At 43.3% G+C, this 27,713-nt stretch overlaps 1 protein-coding gene across 6 annotated transcripts in view; it reads left to right on the top strand.

Moving 5' to 3' along the window:
• lrp8 (low density lipoprotein receptor-related protein 8, apolipoprotein e receptor) overlaps positions 1 to 27,713 on the top strand; it is a 108,598-nt gene that overhangs the window by 40,265 nt on the left and 40,620 nt on the right. For all 6 annotated transcript variants that reach the window (XM_037468701.2, XM_037468700.2, XM_037468698.2 and 3 more), the window contains exons 3-4: positions 13,494 to 13,616; positions 25,395 to 25,523. In XM_037468701.2, coding sequence (XP_037324598.2) covers positions 13,494 to 13,616; positions 25,395 to 25,523 — 252 coding nt within the window. The remainder of the gene's footprint in view (positions 1 to 13,493; positions 13,617 to 25,394; positions 25,524 to 27,713) is intronic.

Below are 27,713 nucleotides of genomic sequence, written 5' to 3'. Positions count from 1 at the left end.
TGTCACTAATCCTTATGCCACTGCTTACTATTACTTCAGTACTTTAGTTACTCTACACCTGGGAAATTTTAGCTTTTTCCTGGCTTCACAGGGTTGCTTCCACCTGTCAAATCAGTTTACTCCCTCACTTTTCTGTTCTATTTGACCTGTTTGGATGCTAAGCTTCGCCCTGGTTCTTTAATTGAAACGGAGGGTATTCTATTAGATGCTAACCCCATTCAAAAAGGAGTCCCCTAAACACATCTTAACCACCAACAAAGCAGAGGAGTCGTCCTTTGCTGTGCCGTCTCTTTCCTTCAGACTGCGCCGCATTGTAAATGTTTTGTTTACATGGTAGACAGGCCTCTGCTGTCTTGTTCCCCCCCCCCCCCCCCCACCCCCCACCCCCCCTCACCCTCACTCCTTCTCCGCCGGCAAGAGGACTTCCGACTCCAAAGAATACTAATGAGGCGGGCCTCCTGCATATGCAAACCTCTGTTCAGGCAGGGATGGTGTAAAATAGGAGGCATTTGATAAATGGTTGTTACCATATCGCTATTACTCGTTATCTTGTGAGAACAGGGCCTGCACATTTTGAAAGATAAAGTATGTATCAGAGCATGCTCGTCGTGTGGAATATACTGTTAAGGGCTTCACTAGACAGCTAAGAGTTGAGATAATGTGGCGTTACACACCAACACGTTTTACATGATTTTACATTACATGATTTCAGATTTGACAGGTTTGACAGGAGTAACCATGTTGAACTTTTGGTTCCTGGACCTCAAAAGGTTCTTTTCCCAGAGGCAGTAATGGTCTTCAAGCAAGGAACATTGAACTGCCGGCAACCTCTGATGTATTTGTCAGTATCCTGAGTTGGGATGAGAATTCTCCATGGTTTTACTGACTTTTAACTAAATGTTACTTAAGACAAAAGACAAAAGCTTATAGAAAATGTACTGATTCTTAATGAACATAATTAAGTAATGAACCAGGGTGAAGAAAAAAACCCATTCAGATATCTGAAAGATTAAATGAATGTTCAGGTTGGCGTTGAAAGTCAAAAGTGCTCAGTAGAAAAACAATATTGCCTGTGTTTGTAGTCAATGAAATGTGATTATAACATTTTACCTACCATTAAACGTACCTACAAACGTGTTGCTTTTGGCAAAATTTGTCGTATGGAAATTAGATTGCCAATACCTTTTTTTTACTTTTACAAACAATAGGTGACATCACACACATTGAAATATAACCATGAATAGAATCCTGACGAAGAGGATAAATTGTGCTGGTATCGCAGTACTGATTCCTTTTTATAACATCTTTAATAATGAAGCAGCTGATTTTAAAGTTGTTATTGGCAGTACTGGCTGGCCAATCACTGAGCTAGTTTAGTGAAGCTGCCTCTGCTATCTCACTCAGCCGGAGAGTTCAGGCCATCTCCCGACCTCGGCAGGCGGCGGAGGGGGGAAGGAAAAGAAAATAAAGGAACCAGAAAGTGAAATATTAAAAAAATATTAAAGGCCTCTCTCATACACACATCCTCTGGACCAGGCCGATCCCGTTATACCGCTCCCCGCAGAGGAGTGATTGATGGCTGGGTTTTCCTGCCTTTTGTGCAAGCCCCCCATGCTGGATGCCAGGGAAAAGACAGGTGGGCCCACAGATTGTGGGTATGTGAATGCACGTGTGTGTAACTTCCAGTTACAACTGCGCAAGGAGGACAGAGGGTGGGGGTGTTACTGTCAGTTGTGGCGGAGGAGCCAGCGTTTTGCATTTTGTCCGAGTGTGAAGCTTTTGATGGAGAGCAATTTGCATCTCTGGATGGCTATGAAGAGGTCTGCTTTGTTCGCTGCCATCAAAAAGCGTTGCCCGCACACTGCTGGCGCCGAAAAAAGAAAAAAAAAAACCCTGACCACACCGCCACCAACCAGCACCCACCCTCTGCCCTTCACCCTCCACCCTTCTGGCACTACTTTTCACCCCTCTTCGGCCAGCAGCTTTTTCACCATTGTGTTTTGTGGCCAAGAGCACCTGCTGGGAGTCCTTTCATCAACCCCTCTGGGGTTTTTTAAAAAGCGATCCAAGGGCACCACCCGCCCCAAACACACACACACACACACACACCACCTAAAACCCGACTGACGGGTTCACACACAAATGCCGGAACGGTGTGAAACCATATCAAACTGAGTCGATGCACACGGATGGGAGGAGCAGGCAAAAGGTGAACGACAAGCCGCACTCGTTGGCTCAAATGCCCACAACGTGCTCTGTGAATTATGCGTCATCTTTGAATGGCAAATTGGAAGAAAGCTTCCCCAGCGTCCCGTTTTATCAAAACTGAACAAATAGTCCCCTTGTGACTGCGGAAACGAGGAAACCGTTAATGAGGGGGATTGGTGTGAGAGACGGCGGAGACGGCGCAATTTAGGATTTGTAGTGTGCGCTTGGCGTGTGAGTGTGTGAGTGTGTGTGTGTGTGTGTGGTAACAAGGCTGTGAGGGTCTTGGTTGTATTTGTATTCCGGCGGCCCGGGGTATCCGTGGATACACCTAGGTGACGGGGAAACATGCAGATGGAGGAAATCGGGGGGGGGGGAAACAGCTATTTCATAGACATAGTGCCCCTGATACCCACGATGATTAAAATGAACCCCACAGTAAAAGGTAACTTCAGGTCACTTCGCTCTGACGCTCTCATTTAACAGCATTCTCATTTATTTCGCTGAGGAGCACGTCATTTTTGTTATTGCCATCAGCGGCGGGCAAATTGTTAATTCCAAGTCCGGGATTAATAATAACAATAATGAAACATTTCGGTCAGCAGCAGAAGGAAAACAATTAACTTATTCGGTGTGGTAAATTCAAATAAATTACCCACAAGACAGCAACTCAAAAAAGATGAACGGTCTCTTATTTAGTAAATGTCCGAGCTGTTGAATCGGCAGATGCATGCAGACATCAGATAACCTTTACTGGCCATGTGAATATTAGAAAAAGCTCTACTGTTTTTGAGTTGTTACTGTATTGAAATAGTACCACAGTAGTGTATTATTTGGTAATCTTTTGGATTTGAAATTCAAATTCCAATATGCATTTTAAGCTTAGTAACCACAGGGCACTTCAAGCAGCCTCCCCTCCATTCAAAGTTGAGATGTCATGAGATTAAAGCCCACCGACGAGCTCATTTGGCAGATTTACAAAGTATGATGAATCATAAGCCTCAACAAAGGCTGTGTCAAATGGTTCCTACCACATCCCTTTCTCCCCCCCCCCCCCCCCCTCCCTAATGTTCCCAAATCAAGCCGCTTTGTGGGCCAATGAAAAGAGCTTAGTCATTGTGTAATATCATTCATTGAGTCGATGACGATGGGACTTGTGGGCCTTTAAAGGGATTAGCTGAGAGAACATGATTACTTTGAGAGCGTAGACCTGCTTGGGATGATGTTGGGGCTCTTCAGCCCTCGTAGTGCGACTCACAACGCTGACCGTCGTGGAAAACGGCATTTTAAAATTCGTAACCATTTGGCCATTAAACACCTTTTTCAATGGATGCCATGTGGCAAGTTGACTTTAACAAGCTGTTGTTGAACTGAACTGAACAGTCCAACAAAAGACACTGCAACGGACTGAGTGACTGCAAGATTACGTGTTGGAACATCTATGGAGTTTAGGAGGTCAGTGAAGGTCCCATGCTGTGATACGGTGAAGCCTGTCAGTCATCCTAGCTCCCTGTGGGGACGGGGGGGGGGCATAATTGAGGCCTCCTGAGGTTGGCAAAGAGAGGGAGTGGGGCTGTTTCAGGCTATACGGCCCACAGCGGCTTGGTTTCCTGTTCATGAATGAAAGCGAAACGAGCAAGTTGATGCCACAACGCTAATGAATAAGCACCACATAATAGGTGTGTGTATGAAATAATGCACTTTTGTCTGTTTTTTGCAACCTTTCCCAGTGACTGACATGAAGCGTCGATCACGCGATGCTCACACAGATGTCAGCGGAATCTGGAATAAAGTCATCATGTTTCACCCCAAAAATGAATCTTAAGACATGGGAGTTTTTTGTAAATACTGCAAAAACGGCAAAAGCAGCAAGTCTATGCCTGGACGATTAAAACAATCAATTAAAATGGTTGCTATGCGCCAGTCCAATTACGACATGCGGTGGTCATCAGTTGGGTAGATGGAGTTGAACTAAACTGCTTCGCACACATCTGGTGAGATCGCTTAGTCGCATTGAGGCTCCTCCCACTCAGACTTTGTCATTCCCTCAGAACTGAGGCCAGTAGGTGTTATTTTTAATTTTTTTTATCCATTTTCCCCAAACGGCCACCACCAGCCGAGCAGACAAAAGAAATGCCGACTGGCTGTTTGCTAGAGAGGAAAGGGGGCGGGACCGAAGGTAGTGAAGGTGGGAGCGAGTGTTGGAGGCGGAAGGGGGCGGATGGAGAGGAGGGGCAGATAGGGGGGCGAACAACGAATGAGCGTGGCAGGAAAGACAAAGGATGCGAGGCTGTTTGCAGCGTTTTGTTATTGCTGAGAGAGGCGGCTTCAGTGTGTGTTTTGAAGAAGAAAAAAAAAATAATGATTGCATTCCGCCATCGTACGTGTAGCCTCTCAGAGGTGCACAGCTGCTTCTTTCGGGGTTTTTTTGTCTTCGTCAACACGGCAAATACCAGCTTCCTTCTTTTGAGCCGAATGACAAATAAGTATCCGCAAACTGTCCAGCGACACACACACACACACCAACTCCTCGTGACCTTTGTGGGGCCCTTTGTTGCTTCTCAGCGAGAACCATTTGTAGTCGAAATGAATTCTTTTTTGCTTGTCAGCAGTGGGATAAATTTGTCCCCCTCTTTTGTCTGCGGATGCTCAGCAGGCTTTGTTGGAATCCCCACCATACACGTTGCCCCCCCCCCCCCCCCACCCCCCCACCTTCCCCAACCACTCCCACCGACGAGTGCTGATTTTTGATAATCAGCCCAGTAGTAATTTGTCATGTGGGCCGTGTGCGCTCTGGGACTTGAATGGCGATGGTGGAAGTGCAGGAGGAGAATTACAAGGCTCACAGCGAGCCTCGATTCATGCAGCCAGCGGGAACGTTGTTTGCTAGTGACAAGCCTTTTTTTTATTTTTGGGAAGGGGGGGTTGCTGATAGTTTGCACGTTTCGCTCGTCACTCACTAGAGGAGTTAATGCAGGCCAGTGCCATTCTGATCATGTCTACCTTACTCTGCCACATGCAGAATACTCTGGGTTTAGAATGCATGATGGCCACTGGTGTGTAATTGAAAATTAAACCTCCCTAATCATCATGGCTATTAATCATTTAGCAATGCGCCGGTAGACAAGTGCTGATGAATTAACCATTTTGATATGTATGTTTACACGATTCTAGGTCTATATAGTTTGAGAAGCTGGATTCGACGTCCCCCCCCCCCCCCCCCCCCCCCTGTTTTCATAAATGTGTTCAGCAGAGGCATGCACGAGCAGAGCACACGTCCCTGTGCATGTGTGTGCACACGTCTGGCTAGCCACCAAAGAGTTTTCATATAGTACTGTTAATCCCCTCCCCCTATGTAGGTTATATGGCCCCATTGGGACATTTATTTTATGAGTAAGTATCCCTTTGTGTGTGTGTGTGTGTGTGTGTGTGTGTGTGTGTGTGTATCTTGCAAAGAGTCTCCTGACCTCTTGAGGGAGGCCGGACCCTGGTGTGGTTCGACACTTTGTATTTTTAAAAGGACTATTTCGCTTATTGTGTTTAGGTTTTGTTCCCTTTTTAAAAAAAAAAAATCAATATGATAATAGCATTTTCACAGTAATGGAATAAGGCAGTGAAAAGAAAGGAGCCGTTGATGTGTTATATTTTTGCAACACAATTTGTGACACCATTTGGCGCCGCATTCCCCTCTGCTATACAAACATTTTCATCAACAGTATGGACCGACTCACCCCTCTAAATCCTCCGGGCTTTGTCCGGCTGCTAAATGATTTTCCTTTGGCCCACAATGACATCCGTCAAACAGCATTGACGCCGTGGCGGTGAACCCAGAGCCGTGTTGGTTCCACGTGTGTGGCGAAGAGCCGGCGTAGAGGAATGATGGCTGATTTCATTAAAACAATGACCCCGTCTGGTAAAGTGAACGTCTGATGAGAGTGGAGTGTTGGAGTGGGACATGGGGGAGGGGGTTTGAAGTTTGTGCGTGTGTGTGTGTGGTTTGGCACGTGTGTGTGTGTGTGTGTGTCCGTCTGTATGTGCGTGCGTTTGCATGTATTGATGTGAGTAACGGGGCTGGGATCAGTGTCTGAGTGTTTTATAAATCAATGCAGGTCAAGTCTGAGAGCCGGATGTCACCCAGATGGCCTGTTGTTGGGGGGATTTGGTGTGTGTGTGTGTGTGTGTGTGTGTGTGTGCATGGTGGACAGTACAGAAGCAGTTACTCCGTGCATATATCATTTCTAATAAAAGGTACTGAGGCAGTAGGAACGATAGGAATGATCACATAAAGACGGCAGGCATCTTTAAAAAGATTACGTCACCCATGGCACATTTTACAACCTCTTATCTATTATTTGTCGTATAAATAAATCTTGTTTGTAATAACCTACATTTGTTAGTTTCTCTTTCGTTGGTCTTTCTAAATTGCTTTGGGATTTCTGTTCAGGTTTGTACAGTAGTTTAACTAAAGAGGATGTGGCAGGAAAAAAAGGGCCAAAGGCAAAATGACTCACAACATTGAGAGAACCGATGTAGAAGAGCAGAACAAGACAATTATTTATATGAATTGCTATTATTTTACTGAACCTATTCTGCAGCGTCACTTCTTCAACTCAGACTTTCTTTTGATGCAGATTTTTTGCCATCTGACGGCCTCATTTGCAGGTTTGATGTTGGGGACAAAATGAAAACAGGCCCGTCCCTTGTTTATTTCTCGCTCAACCCTGTGCTCCCCACAATGGCCCCTTTTGTGCTGCATCCCTTAATTGGCATTCTCTGAAGGTAACCCCGAAGCGACCGCTCTCTGATCTCTCTGATATCCACCCTTAGAACAACCAATCCGCTCCCGTTTGTTTGTCTCAGGCGGCAGCGAAGAGGGATTTTCTAAGTGTGTGTGATGGAAGTGGTCTGTAAGGCGATACGAATGATTATCTTTGTAACTCATGCGTTAGGCTTTATTGAAGATGTCATGTCTGTTTCCCTCCGCTTCCAAGCTGGTTTGCAGAAGAGCGAGTCCTCACACTTCAATAAGGAGGGAGAAGGGTCAGGAGGCCCAGGATGTGGGAGGTCTAAGGAACTCGGGAAGAGCCAAGAGCACAGATTTGACATGAGTGTTTGTTTTGTATTATTTTCCCTTCAGCCATCAAAAACAATAGTTTATCTGCTAATTATTCATAACGTAGGTAAGGCCGGTCAGACCTGTATCTGTAAATGAACTTCCCTTCTTTCCTCTGACACACAAAAACAATCCGTCTCATTCGCATATTGATGCACCTCAAACTACTCGGATATGTTTGTCAAACAGCTGACTAAGACACACAGGAAGTGGGCCGTCATTTTAGAGCCTGATATTTAATGAAGGCGTTTAAGGCCAACCTGACTGACGCGTTAAGGTACGCCGCGCTTTGCTCTTCTCGTTGTGACAAAAGGGAACAAGTTGCAGGATCTACAGGTTCGTGTGCGGTTACTTGCTCGTATTGGATATCTCATCATTGCTCTCCGTGATGCTGTCTTAAAGTAAAAAGGCTTTCAATATCTCGCTAAAGCGGCATGAACGCGCTTGCCAAAGATTTATTGACGCGGTTGGGAAATGAAGGACTTCACCGTTAATGGCCCACTTTATTGTCCCAGAGAGAGAGAGAGAGAGAGAGGGAGAGGGGGGGGGGGGGGGGGTGGTGTTGCTGCAAAGGAGATTGTAGATAACGTCACACTCCCTTCTGTGATTTCATCACCAGCACAAAATGTCAAACTTAACCCAACGCGGATGAGATGAGCCTCCTCAGGAGGCCGGGTCCGTTTCCCACCTCAGTACCCACCGTCTAGTCTGTCTGACGGTCCCAATGAATGTAAAAGCGAGCGTCTTAATTTCTGAAGTGGGATTCTCTTTCATCTTCCCCACATTGAGCTTCAGGTGATTATCCACAACTACCCCCGCCCAAAAATCTATAATAAAAAAAAATGTATAAATCTTATAAGTCTTGCCGCGGCTATCCCCTGTCAACAGAGGGCAATCATGAAATAGTAACAAGCTTCTTTGAACTGCTAGGTGTTCTTTGATGTGCTGTGAGGAGCACATTATATGGTGCATTTGATCTGAGGAGGCGTCTGGATGGACAGTCCATGAGCTCCCTTCACATCTCCATCCTTTTGTAGTGTGTGTGCATCCGACACACACCCGTGGTCATTTCCAGTATTTCTTCATTCCCCTCTGATATTGAACATACAGTAGATAGTTCATGCCTAATTATTTCCACAGATTTAAGTTACAGTTGCAATATTTTGTCATTGGAGACTTTGGGGAATTTGATTTTTCAGATATAAACTGTCAGCTCTCATTGTTCTTTTATTTGCAAAAGGTCGATGTATATGTCAATATATATATATATATATATATATATATATATATATATATATATATATATATATATATATATATATATTACACAGAATTTCTTCATTTATCCTCCCAATGAGTGGACCATTGTATTACCTTACAATTGTAGTACTTCCTTGCAGTACTGTGCTCTTTTTGTATTCTAGTCCTTTCTCCACGATATCCATCCCACTACAACAGATTTTGGGGATACTGGACAGATCTTTAATCTCCTCAAGACAAATATTATAGTTGACTACTTTTCTCCATCCCCTCTCGTCCACGCGGCCACGGATGCACACACACACACACACACACACTCCCTCCCAGCATGCTCGCTGATTAACGGCCCCTTTCTCTCTGCTGACACGCTACGTTCTTTAGCTCTTTAACCGATCACAACAATGTGGAGGACCATTTATTTCCTCCCTTCCTTCTGCCCCATTCCTTCTTTCTCCATTCTCTCCTCTTTGTCTGCTATTTGTCTCTTTGCTTCTCGTACTTTCTCCTTGGTTCTCTGAGTTTTTTCACAGCCAGACACGTGCGTGCACGTGTGCATCCATACACATTTTACATGTAATGTAATTAGTAAATCCAAGCATTTGTTCTTTGGAAAGTCTTTCTCCAGATTTTCTGGCAAACAGAACAGATTCCGCCAGTTTCTCCTTTCTCCTTTTTTTAATGTGGTCTATTTCGACTGGGTTAGTTTAAACCAAATTGCTCTGGCTTGTACTATTCACATGCCTTGGCAAGAGTAAATTGTATTGTGTTGTATTTTGGGAAGAATGAAGCCCAGAGTTGATTTAATTGGGTCTTGCATCAAATGAGATATTTAGCTAAGGGAAAAGTGAAATTCATAAATTTGTGTGCAATCCTTTTGGAAAAGATAGAACAAGAAAAGGTACAGTTCAATTCAGTGGATAAATGGGTGTTTTTAAATAGACTGTATCTGAATCCTATAAAAACAATATAAAATCAGGTCTTGCCAATTGAAGGGCTAGTGAGCAAAGAAGTGTTTTTTGCACATGGAATTTGTAAATGATCGTATGCAGTGCAACAAATCCTAATTAAAGTGCCTATTATTGTGTCGTTTGATGTTTTTTTTCTTTTCCATTTCCCTCTCACTTAGTGTGTCCATGTGTTTGTGTGTAATGAGGTGTGTAAATCAAATGTCTTGAAGGTTGATGCTGAGATTCACCTGTCTGCAGGTCAAATGATCACGTCGTCAGGGAGTACGTGACATAGGATCCATCAGCCAGTGTGTGTTTGTGTGTCTGCGTGCGTGCTGAGTGGACGGGGCCGCAGGTCAACATGAGTGGGTCAACTTTGTCACTCATTGATCGTGGAGGGGCGTCGGAGCGTGACATTAGTTTTATGTCGTCGGAAGATCAACACACTACATCTATAGAACAGGTGGGAAGTAGGCAAGTGTGAATACATGGTCTCCCCACGCATTGCTAGGACGGGCATTATTTTAAATGATTCTGTCAAACATTAGGTCTTAGAAAGCCTAAGTCCAATGATGGGATGTGTGTGTGTGTGTGTGTGTGTGTGTGTGTGTGTGTGTGTGTTTGTCTGCGCACGTTCACTCTCATAAAGCAGGATTTGGCTGTTCCATATGGATGACGCTCGTATGAGACAGGTCAGGGCGCATCACAATGTAAATATATAAGCAGCTCTTTGTGTGTGTCAGCAACTCTTGGAAGGCGTGGAAATATTTTATGTTTTTATATGCTTATTTTCTTACACGTTTTAAAACAAATGTTCACATATTTAACCGCATTGAGATCTCTCTTCATATGCGTCTGCCATTTAGAATTCACCTTTTTGGTGGGATATGTACATGTATTTTGGTTCATCTCTTTAAACCTCTCCGTTTTTCAAGATGGCCGATGATAACTTTACATAATAATGGTAATAATCTATTATTTCTGGTGGGGATGTTCTTTTTAAAGCAAAGTCTTCACACCGACCGCATGAGTTCCGTCTCATTTCCACAGAAGATTATCATCATACATTCACCTTCCCTCCAGTTATTCTGGATTACTGAATTAGTTTCTCACTCTGTTGTGTTTGTTATCTTTTGTCCATTGCCACTGTTCAATTAACAAGAGAGTAACATCATTCATCCAAAGGTTAATTAAAAGCACATTGTATTTGCTCACAGAGGGAAATCGGCTCCTCAATGCCGTTGGCCCCCAGAATAAGAAGAAGCCAAGGTGAATCATATTATCTCCCTTTATGTCCTCCGGATAAGAAAAATGCGACTCAAGGAAAGCGTTGTAGGAAATTGATATGGACTTATGCTTGCTGGCTTTTGCGTTTTAAATAATCCTCTTCAGTTGTAAGCCGCTTTGTCGCTTGTACCAATTTGCTTCCAAAACTGAATTAAAAAGTAAGATGATGGCCAATGACATGAGATCTTATACAAAGGAAATGGGTTATTTTTGGGTGCCTGATATCACCTCTGTTCGTAATCTACAGTCTAGTATTGTGAATTTTATTGTCTACTATACACAGCTCTGCGTGTGGCTGTGCTATCAAGCTAAAGGCAGAGGTGGCGGAAAAGATAAGGACAATTTTTTTTTTTTTTAGCAGGAAGAGATGAGATTTATGCCGAGGTACCGGTGGGAAGGAAATGGATTGACTCGGCCCTTTTGTGAGGTGCCATTATACCACACTGCACCTAAAAAACATCCCTGTTGCTATTCCCTGTTCTCCCCCCCCCCCCTTTTTCCATTTACCTTTGTCTTTGATCCCTAGGGACACACTTTTCAATTATTCTAGGCCTACACCTTCTTCAATTTCATCTCTTTCCTACTTTTAAGACCCTACTTTGTTCACTCTGCTCGGAATCATTTATCTGCACTGGTAGATGTGTGGTTGTCTGATTTTTTTATTACAAAATTAGAATTACAAAATGTTTTGTGTCACAAGCTGTTGTGGTGTTTTACCCTGTATAGAGAGTTTGTTGTGGGTTATAACCACGACTCACTCTCAACACACGAGACAACCAGCTCCGACCATCGGACGCTCTGTGATGACGCGTAAAAAGAAAATCGGCCGCCTGCAGAGGAGCAACTTCGGTTGTTCTGGCGAAACACCGGTGTGAACAGTGTGTTTTACACCGTAAGGAGATCTTCTACCGGTATACAGTTTGAACCGTGCAGCCCGACGTTGTCATCCATCCTAGTGCTTAAATAGTTACACATGTGAGATGAGTGGATCCCCAAAGCTGCCAATCGGCCAGGTCCTCATTATTCTGGCTCCCACTTGCATAATCTGTCATCACCGTGTATTTTACCTCACGCTGTAGGACATCCATGGCTAAATTGGCTAGCTCTTTCCTTGCTAGGTGAAATGTGAATAATACGCAGTGCCAAGGCTTGGACCGATCCGCTCAGCAGTTTAAATGAATGCGCCCATGCTGCCCTGCTAAAACCATGTGAAAGCAAGGCATATTGCACTGAAAAATGGGGCTTTTTAGTATTGGAAATTCTGGTTGAGATCCTTAAATGTCAAAATGCTGTTTTGTATGTTTCAATTATTGTGGTAATTGCCCATTTTTTAAAATTCCTGTTCCAAAATCACAGGATTAAAATTGGCGTTTTTCCTCAAATTGGAGAGAACAGGGACACCTGTGAGGCTGTGCTTTTGTCCCTCAAAACAACACAACAGGATTTTGGGTATTTGTATTTTATTTGAGAATCTGGATGTTTTATTCTGTTCAAATATCATGCAGAGAATAATTGGGCTCCTGCCACCATAAACCGATATAGAGACAACCATGTCTCTTCCTTGGCTAATATTTGTTATTATTCCATCATAGAAATCGTTCTTGTACTTTAATAACAGCTATAAATCATGTGATCACGTTTGATAAGGAGAATAGTGAGCTTTCGTGGCAGAAGTATGATTTAGTCCTCTCCGCTCAAACCACATTGCGTAGCTGGCGCCATTCACTCTGCGACCCACATCTTCAGCCGGTTTATTTTGGGTTGAACACCAGGCTCAGGTGAAGGGAAATGGAACAGTATCAGTAACTGTCACTTTTTACACACACACACACACACACTTGTCAGCTCCCTTCATTGTACTTTATATTTCATCATGGCAGGGCAAGCCATGCCTAACACCCCGAGCGAGTGCCTTTTTTCTTGTTCAGTGGCTTTGAGCAGGAGGACTTTTCCTGCCTCTGCCCACGACAGACTCAAGTGCTTCAAATTTCTCCTTTCTTGGAGAAAGCTATGGCAAAAAAAAAAAAAAAAGTCCATAGGTTCAGGGGATCAGGGAAACTGGAAGGAAGGAGCCAGAGCCGGTTCTGCAAAGACTGGACTTGAGCTTGAATGTGGCTAATGGGGGTGGGGGGGGTTTAAGATGGCAAAGAATCCTTTGAGCCAGTTCACACAGACAACTAGAGAGGTGCCTGCTCTGATCAGAGATCAGCAAACTACTTGAGCTGTTACACGCCACCCGTTCGCTCTGCCTAGAAGTACAATATATATGTAACAATCCTGCATTTATCCAAGTAAAGGATTCAGCAGGAGATGAAAGACTTCATCCACACTGGATCCTGGTCAATGAAAGGAATCCCAGTGTGGATAGCTCACAAATAAAACCCCTCTCGTTCGCTCATGTATCCCGTTTACAAAACTCACACAAACACATTATTGGCTAGTAAATGACAAGTTGGTGCCCCTGACTTACTACGTACTGACTTGAGTTCCTAATCATATTTCAGTCAGTGTGTTCCGTTTGGGGAGGCGATTCAGACGTGATTTTATATGCTCTGCAGAATTGTCCTATTTAACATGTAATGTTAGACTCACTTGTTAATAACGACCAGTAGAGCGTAGCTTTTCCTGCTTTGCCTTACTTACAAAGAGTAATGATGTGTGTTCCCCTTTTGTCCCTACAGCAAAGAAGACATGTGCCACCACGGACTTTGCCTGTAGGAACGGGCAGTGTGTCCCCGGCAGGTGGCGCTGTGATGGAGAACCCGAATGTGCAGACGGGTCAGACGAGGCTGATGCAATCTGCAGTGAGTAGCCACTCAAACACAACCACAGACAGTCGCTTCATAAAGTAATGAACAGCTCAGTTGAGACGTTGTAAAATGTTGCTGCTTTGTGTCTATGTGCACGTGTAGTTTGATGAGCACAGCCAATCCTCGCTGCAGTAGGACAAAACATTTAATCAAATTATGAAGCACAAGTAAGATCAGGGCTGACCCATACGAAACATCTGGAACAATTTAAAGCCAGATTTCAGGACTCATCACTGCATTAAGACGTCGTAGAATGCTAGATGCTTGCAGAAGAGCCCGTGTCCGCGCGGGGCTGGTTGAAACCTGGCGGTGCAGGACGGGGGCCTCTGGGGGGGGAGATGTGAAAGGCAGTGATGATGTGACATGGACGAGTGAGAGGCTTAGCAGCATTAAAGGACACTTGACAGTAAAAAGGCTGTCAAAGGCCATTTCTGTAGCTCTAGCCTTGCAAGGTTCAGATTCATATAAGAATGTTTTTTTTTTGTCAAGAAGACTGAATCTTGGACTTAAAAGTGGTTTGGAAAAATGACTCTTTGTGAGAAAATCCTTCGTTGAGTGATTGAAATGTATGTATTTTGGGAAAATGTGTGGCCTGAATTTTAAAAGCTGTAGGATGTAACATACTATTTGTTGAAGGAGTTCCATATTCAAGCTGCCACAAACGTGATACTTCCGCTGCAGAAAATTATTAATATTCTCGGTTTATCATCTTATAGCCTGTACCTATACTGGGCTTCTTCTTTTAATCAGAAGATTTTCATGGTGCTATGTAAACGTTGAGCAAGTTGTTTAACAGCCAAGTAGAAACTGGTGAACTCCGGGAGGAGTACAATCCAACCGGACTCTGAAGTTCCTGAGCATCAATTCAAAGGCTGAGTCACTAAACAGAGCAGAACTAAGAGAGGTCAGTTTTTCCACTTCATTCAACATGGTGTGTACACTCCACCTCCTATTTGCAATTTTAATAAAATTATTTTTAAAGAGGTGATCAAAGAGCCCTTTGAAAATTCTCAAAGTAATAAGTCTTTTTGGAATAGGCTAAAGGCATGTGTGTGTGTGTGTGTGTGTCCGTGCGCACATGCCTATAATGGGTAAGTTTGTGTATAAAGATTTGGATCGATGCTTGTATTTAGTATCCATCACGAGGTGAATCTGCTAGTCATTTCATCAGATTAGTGGACTTGTGGTTAAGTCTCATTATGTCCAATCAAGATCAGTGAGTTATCTTACTTTCTCAACCTCATTGATCCTCACAGCTGTGTGTGTGTGTGTGTGTGTGTGTGTGTGTGTGTGTGTGTGTGTGTGTGTGTGTGTGTGTGTGTGTGTGTGTGTGTGTCTTTGTTGGCATGCAGAATGTGACGTATGTTCACCTGTTAATGTGTCTTCACCATAAAACAGTGTAGTGGATGAGCAGTAGAACAATTTAGTGAAATGGAAGAACATAAAAGGCGGGGTCGATCATCTTCCAAAAGATTTTTGATGTGTCAAAAAAACATTTAACTATACAAAGTTGCCTTAGTTAGACGCCACAATATTATAATTTTTGCCATGAGGGGGACAGGTTGAATGCAAAAACAATTGGATTTATACCTTAAAAGTCTCCATGATCTCCCGTAGGTGCTTTTCCAAAGAATGACTTGTGATTCACCCCATGCAAGAAACTCTTTTGTTGTCCATCTTTTACGTCCTCGTGTCCTTCCCCCAGCTATCACCACCGCCGCGTCTCATCCGCTTTCGTTCCTCTCCGGGTCTTCCCCGAGGCACCTTCACCACTTTGTGATTTGAGTTCTGTTCAAGCAGGGCTTTTGTTTCAGTTGATTTCCCTGGGAGGGAGTCGACGGACCGATCCTCGGGACCTATGGTCGGCTGCTGATTAACAATGGCCCTCCGATGACGCCTCTGGACCTCCCTCCCTCTCTCTCCCCCCCACCCCCCTCGCACACACACACACACACACAAACAGGCTCCCAAGGAGATCTCTGTAATTACACATCTGAAAATTATTCTGAGCCTTGAGGGGATTCTGAAGAAAACGTTCAATCAGTTGATGAAGAGCGCGCGTCTGCACACAATATTCGGCATCAACGTTGCCAGCAGCCCCCCCCATCAGCATCATTAGAAGCATTAAATGCACCATGTATTCACTGGATTACTCAATAAGTGAGTTATTTATTTAAAAATACACGTAACAAACTCTGACATATACGTGAGGTTAAGGACCAGTTTTGATTTTTCCCTGGTTGTTACTCTTACAATATACATCAAGATCCACGTCATTAGGGCTCTGATTAAAACACGCATACACATCTGAAAAGTTGGGCAGTAAATTAACATTCATAAAAACTTGTTCAGCGCCTTCACTGGTTTGTTTTACTACTGATCTATTATATATGATAACTAAATACTCACTGATTACACAGAATAATCTGTTTCTGGAAAAATAAAAAGCCTTAATCCAGGACGCTGTCGGGCATATTTACATAATTGACTACGGTGTGGCCGTCCGTCACACAATCCACGTGCCAGACGTCTGAGTTCTAGTATTCCGCCTCTAGACGTTACAAAGTCAGCATCCATTTACTTTGAGTGGCGTCAGCGAGATCCTGCAGTGTAACAATCAGCACTGATTAGGAGAGCGGCGTCTCTAAAGCGTTGCTTAAACTCCCCTCTCTGTGTGCACACCCAACTACCAAGAGCCCAAGTGTCTGCTCTGTGGCATTTAGAATGGCAACACCGAGACACATTGGACCACCCCCCCACCCCCCCCCCCCCCCCGGTCCAGGGCTTCAACGGGGTTGAAGTTCATAGAACGTCGGGGCACTGGGCGGACGGCTACAAATGCGAGTGAGTGGTCGTTAACCGCGTGGAGCAACGGCAGGAACGCCGCTTTGCAGACTGTATCTTTGACATCACCACGGTCTTAGGCCTTTTATGTCAACTTACAACCAGGAGCCCCAAAAAGGCCCGCGGTTTGTGAGAATAATAATTATAATAGTAATAATAATTCCTTGAAATCCAATAGGTTCCTCTACGATTAATGAGGTTCTTTATCAGTGCAGGGCCCCAATCTCAACACAAGAAGATATCTCTACCACTGTAACAAAATGATTCCATTAATGTTGTAAATACAGCATTGCACATGAGTAAAAGCTGATTTTATTGATTTTCTGATTAGATGTTTTAACCAACCTACTCAGCACCACAGGACATAAACACCAACATGATTTCCCACTTTGCTTATTATTTCATTCCATCTGTTGAAACCCATTCATCTTAAAGACAAACTCTCCGACTCACAGCAGGACTTCTCTCCCACTTTTGGTTGCTTTGAAGAGCGGACTTCAGTTTCATTTCATACGTTAAGTCCCGCTGAGGATGGAACTGTAGAGAAAAGGTCTCGTAACTTCATTATTCAGCCTCCTGAATGTTCATTGCATTTGATGTTTTCTTCAGTGATGATTGCGGCGTGTTGATGAAGAGTTTTTTCTTGTAACTCAACAACAACAGGGTTACATGTTTTAACCAACCACGCTCACTGCACTGTGGTGTGTTACTGTCGCAATGTCATTCCACCACTTTATAAGCTGTTGTACAGGAATTCCTCAGAGTAATTCCTGCTTACTTTGGTGTCATTTCGCACCACCAGCAGATCAAATGCTTCCCTTATCCAGGAAAACCTCTCAACAGTACTTAGTGTTCACTGCTATTTCACAATTGTTAGCGGGCTAAAATGCTAAACGGCTATGGCAAGAGAGTAATAATGTCTTAATGTCCAAAAAAAGTTGGTAAGATGGAAATAGACTTGCTCTATTCAGGATAGCTGATCTTTTTTTGGCTGCAACATGTTGAAGTGCATTAAAAATACACATTTTGGTTGTTTACAGCCATCCTTAAATTCGCACTGATCCAAGTGTTCCTTCAACGTGAAACCAGTCTCTCTCCCGCCTCCCCCTGCCCTCGTGTACAGCGGTGGGTTTAGAGACAAAAGGCAGGTTAGCGTGTCACGGCATGCAGGCGGGGTGTTGGGCGACTTAAGTATTTTGGAATATTAACGGGACGGTGAGTTAGAGTGTCGGACAGCTTCAATTTCATGCTTCAGGGAGTGGCGGCGAGTAATTTCCCAGGTGTGCCCCCCCCCTCCCGCTTTCTGTGTCTCTGTCCTTCTTCCTCCTGTGTATCTCATAAAATAATATTCCAGTCAGTTATCCCCCACCCTCCACGCCCTCACAAGACAATACACGTAGTAAAACAAACACAATCATACGGATGCAGGTGTGTGTGTGTGTGTGTGTGTGTGTCAGTCAGTGACCAATGCGTTCGAGGGTGCAATCCAAGGTCACTCTGATCTTCTACCTCAGAGTAGTCTAATTTGTCTCTAGTTTCTTGCTACATGTTCTTTTAATGGAAAGCCTCTGTTGCCCTGAGCCAAATTTCACTCACTGACCACAATATACACACAAACATAGCTTCACAAAACGCAAGCGCGCGCACACACACACACACACACACACACACACGCCCCGACCTTCCTTGGTTTCCACCGTTCTTTGTTTTTATTCGTCATTGGTGTGATTCAAACTGTCAAAGCGATGCACTTGCAGGGCCCGGCCAGCAGGCTTTGTGCCACCGGTGCAGGACTCGAGTTGCTTTTACTGCGCTGTGCATTAACCTGCACGTTTACTCCCACATATCTCCCACTGTATCTTTTTTTCATTTTGTGAATTACTGCACACTCTCCCAAGCGTGTGTGCTATGAGGACAAAGGGTTGAAAACGACTTTGGTCATTGTTTAGTCGAGTGTGCAGTGTGTTGAGGCAGCAAAGCAAACCTTCGCGGCGCATTTTGCCGCTCAGTTGATGAATTGCTTCTGGTGTAGGCATTAGAAAGGGTTTATTTAAAAGCTTTAAATGTATTTATTTATTATCTGAACGAGGTAGCCGTGCCTCTGATGGGACCATTTCATTTAAAACAGTTTATTATCTGTCCAAAAACAGCGAGAAAACCGAGGGACGCGTTACTTTCAGTTTAGTTTTAATGTGAATCTGAAATTGCGGCATCAGAATGAGTTTAGAGTGTTTATTAAAAAAAGCTAAGACATTTTTTAAAATTTCGGATTAAGTAAATAAATATAACACTTGTTAGTTAGAAGCCCTATACAGTATATTTGACTGAACCATATTTGCTTGCCCTCAGCTCAGGCCCTCATGTGCATTTTTCTGCTTATCTTGCCGTCTTGTGGCATGGCATTAACCCCAAGTGTCTTTAACTTGATTTATAATAGCAATAAGTCAGAGTGTATTGATCTCTAAAGAAAGAAAGTGAATAGCCACATAACCACAACATACACAACAGGAAGTACCAAAGACACACTGCATCCAGGCTGCCTTTTAAAAAGCCATTTTGCAATAGTGACACAGCTAACCCTAAAAGTTGTGTAACACTGAATACTTGAGGACACTGACTTTCTTCAGAGCTGCAAGTGACGATTACAGGTTTTACTCCCATGAACCAGTTCCAAAATCGGCGAACCATTTGCGTTGACCTCTGTGTAGTTGTGTGTGGTTGACACAGCTGTTTGCAGCAGATGTGCGTCCTAGTTTACGCTGGACATTGGTAGTCAAACAGTGAAAACCGCCTACGCAGCAGCTGCCACCGTTAGATTTCTTTCGTCATTCCATTCTTCCGTTCAATTAGTGACCCTTGGCTCCTGGCTGGTTACGATGGATTGTTGCTTAGTATGTTCTTTTTTTTTCTTCTCTCGGAGCTTGAGCTGTCTGATGGGATTGCTTTTGCTCTTTGCTATAGTTTTTTCGTTTGTGCTAATAATCATGTTTTCATCACATCAAATTTTTCCTTTTTATGTTTTTTTGTTTTGTTTTATTTTCCTACTTGCCTCCCATCTTAAAACTACTTCCACATATGTGGTATCGAAAAGCAGACTCGGGAGATGGGACAAAGAAAATATTTGGTTAAAAACAAAGTCCAACAGACAAGACGACCCGGTATTTCATGCTGAGACGGAAAAAAAAAAAGCATTTCAAAAAGCAGCGGACGGTCTCAAGCAAAGAAACAGTCATAGGGGAACAGATTAAACCTTATTGGCCCATTTAAGTGTTGCTGTACGGAAGCTACTGCCGCCCTGCCACTGGAATGCGGCCATTTATTATTTTATTATTTGACCTAAAGTTTGACAGAGTAAAATCTATAGCTGGCCTTGAATGACAGCAGAGGTCAAAATGCACAATAGAGAAATAAATCATTTGAAAAAGAGAGACAGAAGCACGTACATGCCATCAATCTTAATGCTAGTTCAACATAACTTAACAATAGATAAATGGTCAAATATATCGTAGTGTATACATAAACTGTATATTTATCAGTATAAAAGTAAAAACCCATTGACTTTATATTGCAACTTTAGTCAGCCACTTTCACAAGTGCAGTCAGAAGCTTCCAGAGGTCACTACGCTCTCCCTCTAATTTGGCTTCCTTTTTTTAATATTAACTCCTCTGACTTTGTGTCCCCACCCAGCTTTTGAATAAACTGCCTCCAAGGAAATAAGCCCTGAGTTTGCTCCCACATTAGCCCCCCCCCCGCGCTTTTCATCCGCCTCGCTCCTCTGCAATCGTTAGCTGAGATATGGCACCAGCCGCTGGCGCTGTTTTTAATGCCCAATGTGTCATCTACTAAACAGCATTTAAGAGAGGCCTGTTGGAAGAAAGTGGCCATTTTCCTGGAAGTGCGCTGGGGGTCCCGCTGTATTTCTTCCCCCCCCCTCCCCACTAAAAGCCCCCCGGTCTAGACTGTGCTAATGGTTCCACACAGGCCCCTCGTCCCCTTCACAGAGAGAGAGAGCATCCAACCCCCCCCCCCCCCCCCGTTTCACTTTGACGCAGCGTCTAGTTTAAACCCCAAAGAGACGCACGAGGAATCTCACCCAAAGTTACTGCAAAGGTAAATAGTGGTAATATCACAAAAGCAATCTTTCACACCTGAATGTGGTGTTTTAGAAAGAAGCTTTTATTTTCATGTCCTCTTGTTTTGTTGCCATCCCACTTGCCCTCTCTAATCACTTTTTTTTCTATTCTTTCGCTTGACTTTGATCGTTCTCGGCACACTCACCCTCTCACTTGCAGTAATGGGAGATCAGTGTTCCAATGAAAGCCACTAATCAACACTAACCTTCATTTAAATTGTAATCTGATATTAACCACATACGCCCTTTCTTTAAATTGGATTTCACATCTGAAGGACGTGGGGGTGTGGAATTGACGCTACAGCCTTAGCTTCAAAGTCCAAACTGCTTATTTATATTCAGTGCTAACTGGCCGGCCAACTTAATTCAAACTTAAGGCAAGCAATGACACAAAAGCGGTAGAAAAAGTACTTGAATTCATACTCAACTTTTGAGATCTCCCTTTAATTTTATAACTTTTTTTCTGTAGTTGACGTAATAAAATTAGAAACCGTCCTGTCATCAAACACTTCACCTCTTTATCAAATCTAATCATCATCTGTGTTTTTTACCGTAACATTGGTTATTTTACACCCCTTACTTATGTTAGCCAAAGTCTGGAAAAATATCTACCACTCATCTATTGAAGCTCTGAAGGCCCTGAAACATCACGCTCCAGTTCTCTGTGTGCGATATGAGGAAACGCAGAACACACACACTTATGCATTCACACACGTATTATGCAAACACGCTTACCAACAACCCACCCTCAGTCAGGCATAAAATACCAAAAAAAGTAACATTCTTCACACTTACAGTACATGCACATGCAGACCAATCCTCATATTAACGCATGCATATGGAAAGTATGTGCAGCACACACATTTACACAAACACAGGGATCCACACTCGGAATGTCGCTCTGAAATAATTCACCAAATCCTTTAATTTATTGGAAGCTGCAACAATAAACCATTCAATAATTATCTAAATGGTTGATCTTTTTTTTTTTAATTGACTAATCGATTAACGTAACTCATTATTCAAGCTGCAATGTGTATATTTAATATTGCCGTTTAGTTAAAAAAAAGTGTTCTATTTTACTTGACTAGAGGTAGCTGTTGCCTCAATTAAATCAGCTTCTAATGTTGAAGAAAATAAATAATGTGTGTATTGAGTTTTTTTCCTTCACTTTGTAAGGTTGGATCACACTTGGATAACCAAAGTGAGCAGGTTCAACGGCGTGGAACATATTCTCGCCCCAATCCACCAACCAATGTCTCTTCAACGTCTGAATGCTTTCGCCAGTATGGTGACTCTGGGCAAATGTCATTTCATGTTGCCAAATCTGATTGCAAAGTATAATTTGATCCGTTCAGTCACCGCGGTCATAATACACGTCTCTGGTGTGATGGCTTTGATTTACCCCTCGGTTCCCTTTGGTTGGTCCTTGGTCCAAGTTGTTTTCTACTGTCGCGAAGCCATTTCAATCTTAAAGAAGATCCACATTTTTTCTCCGATTTTTGAAGACTCGACCGTAAATACATTTAACCCCAAATAAATATTCTGCACATAACCAGGTAAAACCGTCATGGTCTCAGTTTTCCCCTGCATGGAGTTTAGTGGTGACCAATACCCAGCCCCCCCCCCACTCTCTTCTTTTTCTCATCCACTTTATTTACCTGTTCTCGCACCCTCTATTTTTCCCCCCCTCCCTATTTAAAAACGTATGATTCTATTAGTGAGATTTTACTGAAATGCAAAAGCTGTAAACTATTATACAAACGGTTGTGTGTTTATTCAGGGGATGCCTTTTTTTATTCTTGCTGCAGAGTAGCAAGCGATAACATTTTAATGTTTGCAACCAGCCGCTCACCAAGTTATAGTGTAAGTTCATGGCTGGAACTTGAGTTCTATTATGCTATTTCACAGGGTTAGGGTAAGTTAATAATAAATAAAAAAATCGGAAGATTATGCCTCTAAATATTTTGATTGTAAAAGCAATATATATATATTTATTTTTTTTCGGAGTAGACATGGAGCAAATTGGTATTCAGCAGCGCAGCGAATTCGGGCATTCATAATATTCCACTTATTTGATGAGACGTGGTTTTTCGGGTGTTTGCATAAAAAAAGACATTGAAGCATAGTACCTCATCAATCAGCTGTGTGCTGCCTGCAGTGCATTCAGCGTAGCTTTAAGCATCTGAAATGCACGCTGCCTACAGTGCTTGACGCCAGCACACATCAAGCCGCCACGTTATCAATTAAGCTCCTTCAATGCGCCTTTTTGTTTTGAACAAGGTGTCTCACCGTGGCAGACAGTGGCATACGAATGACTCGGTGCCTCCTGGCCTCATTGTGGCACACCTCGTGGCGTGGTGAATTACCGTAGCATCGGCCTGCAGGGCTAAGCGCCGCGGGAATCGATCACCTGAGAGGCCCGGCGTCGATGCGGCGATGCAATGCTCCGATCCCCTCCCTCCTCGCGGAGGGAAATTTGGGAGGTAGTTAATTAAAACGTCATTAGCATACAACGCATTGCTCAGTCCAGCCCCATACCGTGCTCACAATGGACATTTAGGGAGGCCATGTGATCAGAATAACAAGTTGTTACCACTTCTAGTTGTTGCAAAGTTTATTTAAATTCCACTGTACAAATTCCTAAATACTTAGATGGACAAAGTTTTAATCTCACTTAAGATTGAATTAATATATGCAAATGTGGAGCCAGCTTGAAAATCAAGTAGCTAACAAAATCCTGCAATTGGATCCAATGCAAAGTTAATAACACATACACACGTGTATGTTAACGATAGCACGCCACTGAATGTATTATGTATAACGCACAAGTTTTCTCGGGGGAAGCCACTGGACGGAAGTTAGTCCCTCTGCAGCAGCACTGTTTTGTCTTCAGGTTGACGTTGTTTTGTCTCCAACACTCTTTCTAGGGGTGCAACCTTCAAGCGTTCTGCGCTGGGATTGGCACTCGATATTCCACTTGACCCGGAATACGGTCACAGTCAGTAATACCTCCTCGGTGTCCCGAGTTCACCCTCCGCGAGTCCATAAAATGCTCTTTAGTGCCTGTCAGTGTTTAGTGAGAGAGGCACAGTCTGTTGTTTAACAATGACTTTCAAAAGTCATTTTCTACTTACTTCACTATCAACACTATTACCATCTGGATTGGCAAAGTCACGCAACAATACCTTAATAAAACATTAAATGGGCTTAGATGATTTGCTCTTTTCTTATGTTTTGATGTTTTTTCATTCTCTTGTTCTCTGTAGTTTTGTGATTGAGACGTGCAGGTTTTAAGGATTGTCTTTTATTTATAAAGGTTATTCTTTCTCTCTGCAGACCTCCTCTACTACTACTTCTGCTCTTCTTTCTGAGTGAAACGAGCAGATAGTTGAGTGAGCTTCTGCCAATGTTCACTTTTGAATACTGAGGCAGCAAATAAGACAAACGTTTTAAGACATTATGAACGTTGGGGTAGAGCTGCCAATTTATAATAACCATGGCCAGAAAGCAAGTGAGCCGACACTTTGAGTTGGTTATTGTTCAAACATAAAATGCTGTAGTGTCCTTTCTATTTGGTGAACATTATTACCCTGCGGATGGAAATCATCTAATGCATTTTGTCATAATCGTTATTGAAGATCTTTGTTGTTCAGTCATCTGAGTAGCAACTGATCCCCAACTTCCCTCTTTACCACGGCCCTGAAATGATTGGTCAGACAAACTACATCCTTTTGCCCCAGCTGTCAATCACACATCTAGTGGACTGCTGGCTCCAGCTTCCCAGGCAAATCAAATGCAAGCTGCCGCATGTTCAAATAGCGGTGAACGTGACAAGGTCCTGTAGTTCTGGCAATTGCTACCTGCAAGGCTTAACCAGCCTCTCCCCCCCCCCCCATAAGAGGGAATTTTTGAATGGCAGCTGTTTACTCAAAACTGTAAAAAATACAAGGTGAATAAATAAAACATGAGACTGAAATAGGCAAATCCCAGTGGAACAATTGATCTGTGGCTGTAAAGCACAGGCAAACACTCTTGTTGCCAGGAAGCACGCTTGTGGTCAAATATGTATAATTGATAGACCTGAGCTCGACACAGCGCTGTAATGTGATCTGGAACTGCAGAGTCCCTCTGGTGTGACAGCCTGTGAGTGTGTATGAGAGAAGGACGGGACGGGGACTTGCAGCCGGGACCCCGTGTAAAGTTGATGTATTGAACAGCTGTCTTTTTTTTTTTCTGCCTGTACCAACCCCACAGGCAACACATGCAGGAACAATGGCCTTTTCTACCGTAATGGACTTTTACCAAGGGGGACCAATGTGTGCATGTCTGACAAAATGTAACCCACTTCCTCACTGCACTCAGTGTGTGTGTGTGTGTGTGTGTGTGTCTGAGCTCTTGTTTTTGGTGTCTTGTGGGTTTGGCTCCTTGGTGTGGGTGTGTTTTCCCTCGTGTCTGCCTTACAGCGTTGCTGCTCCTTTGTTCCTCTGTCACCGTGTGTGTCTGGTTTTAATTGCAGGCCTTTGAGGTAAAATCGATCGGAGCAACGAGATAACTAAGTTATCAAACTGTTTCATTGACTCACTGTCTCTTCTCTCTCTCTTGCCTCCTCCCTCCCTCTTTTCTCATTTCAATCTGCCGGTCTTCGTTTTCCATCTCTTCGTCCTTCACTTCTCTTCCATCCGCCCCCCCCCTGGATTTTTCATCCGCCATCCATTTCTCTTTGTCCCTTCCATGTCATTCTCGGTGTCTCACCCTCTCTGCCCCTTTTTGCACACCCGCCCTCTCACAACAGGCCGACAGACCTGTCCACCGGAGAAGTTTGATTGCGGCGGGGCTGCCAGCAAATGTGTTTCGTTGTCATGGCGATGCGACGGAGAGAGGGACTGTGAGAACGGGGCGGATGAGGACCAGTGCGCTGCAGGTAAGCTGGTGGGCGGTGGAAATAAGTAGGCCTTCCCGAAAGAGTGTTTTCTTGATGCAGAACTGCAAACTCAATGTTGGTTTTCTGTCTTTCACAAGTTATCAGTCTACATATAAAACTGTTGATTAAATCCGCTCTTATACGAATTAAGGACTGGAAACCATGTTTCTGTGTTGTCAGATATGGCTAAAAACAAACAGATGTATGTCATACATGCATACCTTTCTAGATAGTGGATGTGTTTGAATCAAAAGTCTCCAATAAAAAGCCTTTTACACATTGTGCTCCACAAGGCTGAGCTTGTGTTACAGAGGCACAGATCTTGCTTCATCTGCACAAGTCACGCGTTGCATTGGCATCACGTTACTGTTTCTACCCTCCATAGTCACAGCTGGGATTGAAGCTTTAAACGGGGAATTGATTTTCAACTGTGAAAACATCTGGCCCACAGCATTATTGATTACAAACATGTGACACCCTCAAACACACACACATGCATTTTTGAATGAAAATATAGATTACATGTCAACTGTATCAATTGCTAAACATTTGCTTGGTTGGACAGACAACGTGACCACTCTAAATGTATATTTCTGTGGGTGTCTTAGTGTGTAAGAATAACTTTATGTTTATAAGTTGAAGGTGAAGTAATTTGGCCAAATTGGAGTATGAAGGAACGACTAATTGTAGCATGAGAGAGTCGTCCCCCAGGGGGGACAGGGCTGTTTGTGCATCTAATGCATCTCAGCCTCCGTGATGTTTCCTTCAACGCTCCCATCACTTTGAACGCCTTGGGGATGGCGTGATAATCTGTCTACAAACATCTACAAAACTACCCTCATGTATCTTAAATCTTTGCTGATTACCGTAATGTGTGTTGCTCTAAAACCACGAATATTGGTTTATCATCAGAAGGTTACTACTGCAGTCGAAGGGGTACATTGTGAGCACATTGCCTACTCTACTGTTAATGATGTGTAAGACCACATTGTTCTTCTTGATTTAATTGGATGGATGGCAATGGTAATAGGAATGCTCATGCTTGGTTAAAACCTCAACGTCAATGTCAGAAGTGGTGGAATCTTAATAAGCACTTCTCAAAGCAGATCAGTTTTATAAATATAATAATTAGAAAAATTGCCACATTTCAGAAATTCAGAGAGGAACTATGTTGACCCAGATGAATCGGATAGAAACGCGGCTCCACTTTGTGTGTTTGTTTTTTTCCCCTTTAATATTTGCTGTTGTCTCCGTTGTTGGTCCTCGCAGTCGCTTAATGTTTCTCTTTGTTGTTAATTTGTCTCCTTCCTGCCCACGACGGTTCTAGCTGCAGGCTGCTAGCACAACGAGTGATCACAGGAGGGGCTTGGTGCCCACGACCTCGTGAAAACAACAGACGCTGTCGATTTAGTCCAGTAGCCGAGCTCCTCTGTGTCTCTGACCTACAATAGAAACTCTGGGTTTGGGTCTTCCTTCATCATCAAAGACACTTCTTTTCTCCTTCACTCCTTCATTTAGAAATCTTATGCTTTTGTGTGTGTGTGTGTGTGTGTGTGTGTGTGTGTGTTGGGCCCATGCTGTTACAATGAGCAGTGGAGAGCCGCTTCATCTATCATTTGATGGTGGTACATGGTGAATATCAAGTTTGTCTCATCCATGGTGTGTAATCTCACTTTATACACACACACACACACACACACACAGAGTCCACATCAAAAGCCTCACAAAGGATCCATTAACGGCATTATTAGTATGCTGTAGACGTGTCACGAATACACATATTTAAGCACGGAAAGATTGACCCGGTCAATCCCCTCTTTTTCCTGATATTGGACAAAGAAGTAAGTGCATAAAAATATTTGTATGGATACCCGAGTTGCTTTATGCCGACGCTCAATACCTCCATAGTTTTCATTCAGTGATTCAGATTCTTTTTTGATCCTGCTTTTAATGAACATAAATAATCCACGTAATCGATCCACATCCAAGTAACACATCCAACATAATTAAAACACAGTGTTTAAATTTAGAGACAAGTAATGCAAATGAGAAACTAGCAATACATTAAAAAAGATGATATTTCAGCAGTATCAATATACCTTCATCACCCTGCGTTCTGTATTTATTGAAAAATGAGGGTTCTGGGTGGTTTAATTCATAATCATGCCGCTAAACTAAATTGTCACTATG

Source organism: Pungitius pungitius, chromosome 7 (genome assembly GCF_949316345.1).
Source record: "Pungitius pungitius chromosome 7, fPunPun2.1, whole genome shotgun sequence".
NCBI lineage: Eukaryota > Metazoa > Chordata > Actinopteri > Perciformes > Gasterosteidae > Pungitius > Pungitius pungitius.
The sequence above is the reverse complement of the archived record's forward strand: the minus strand, read 5'-3'. Positions and strand labels throughout refer to the sequence as shown.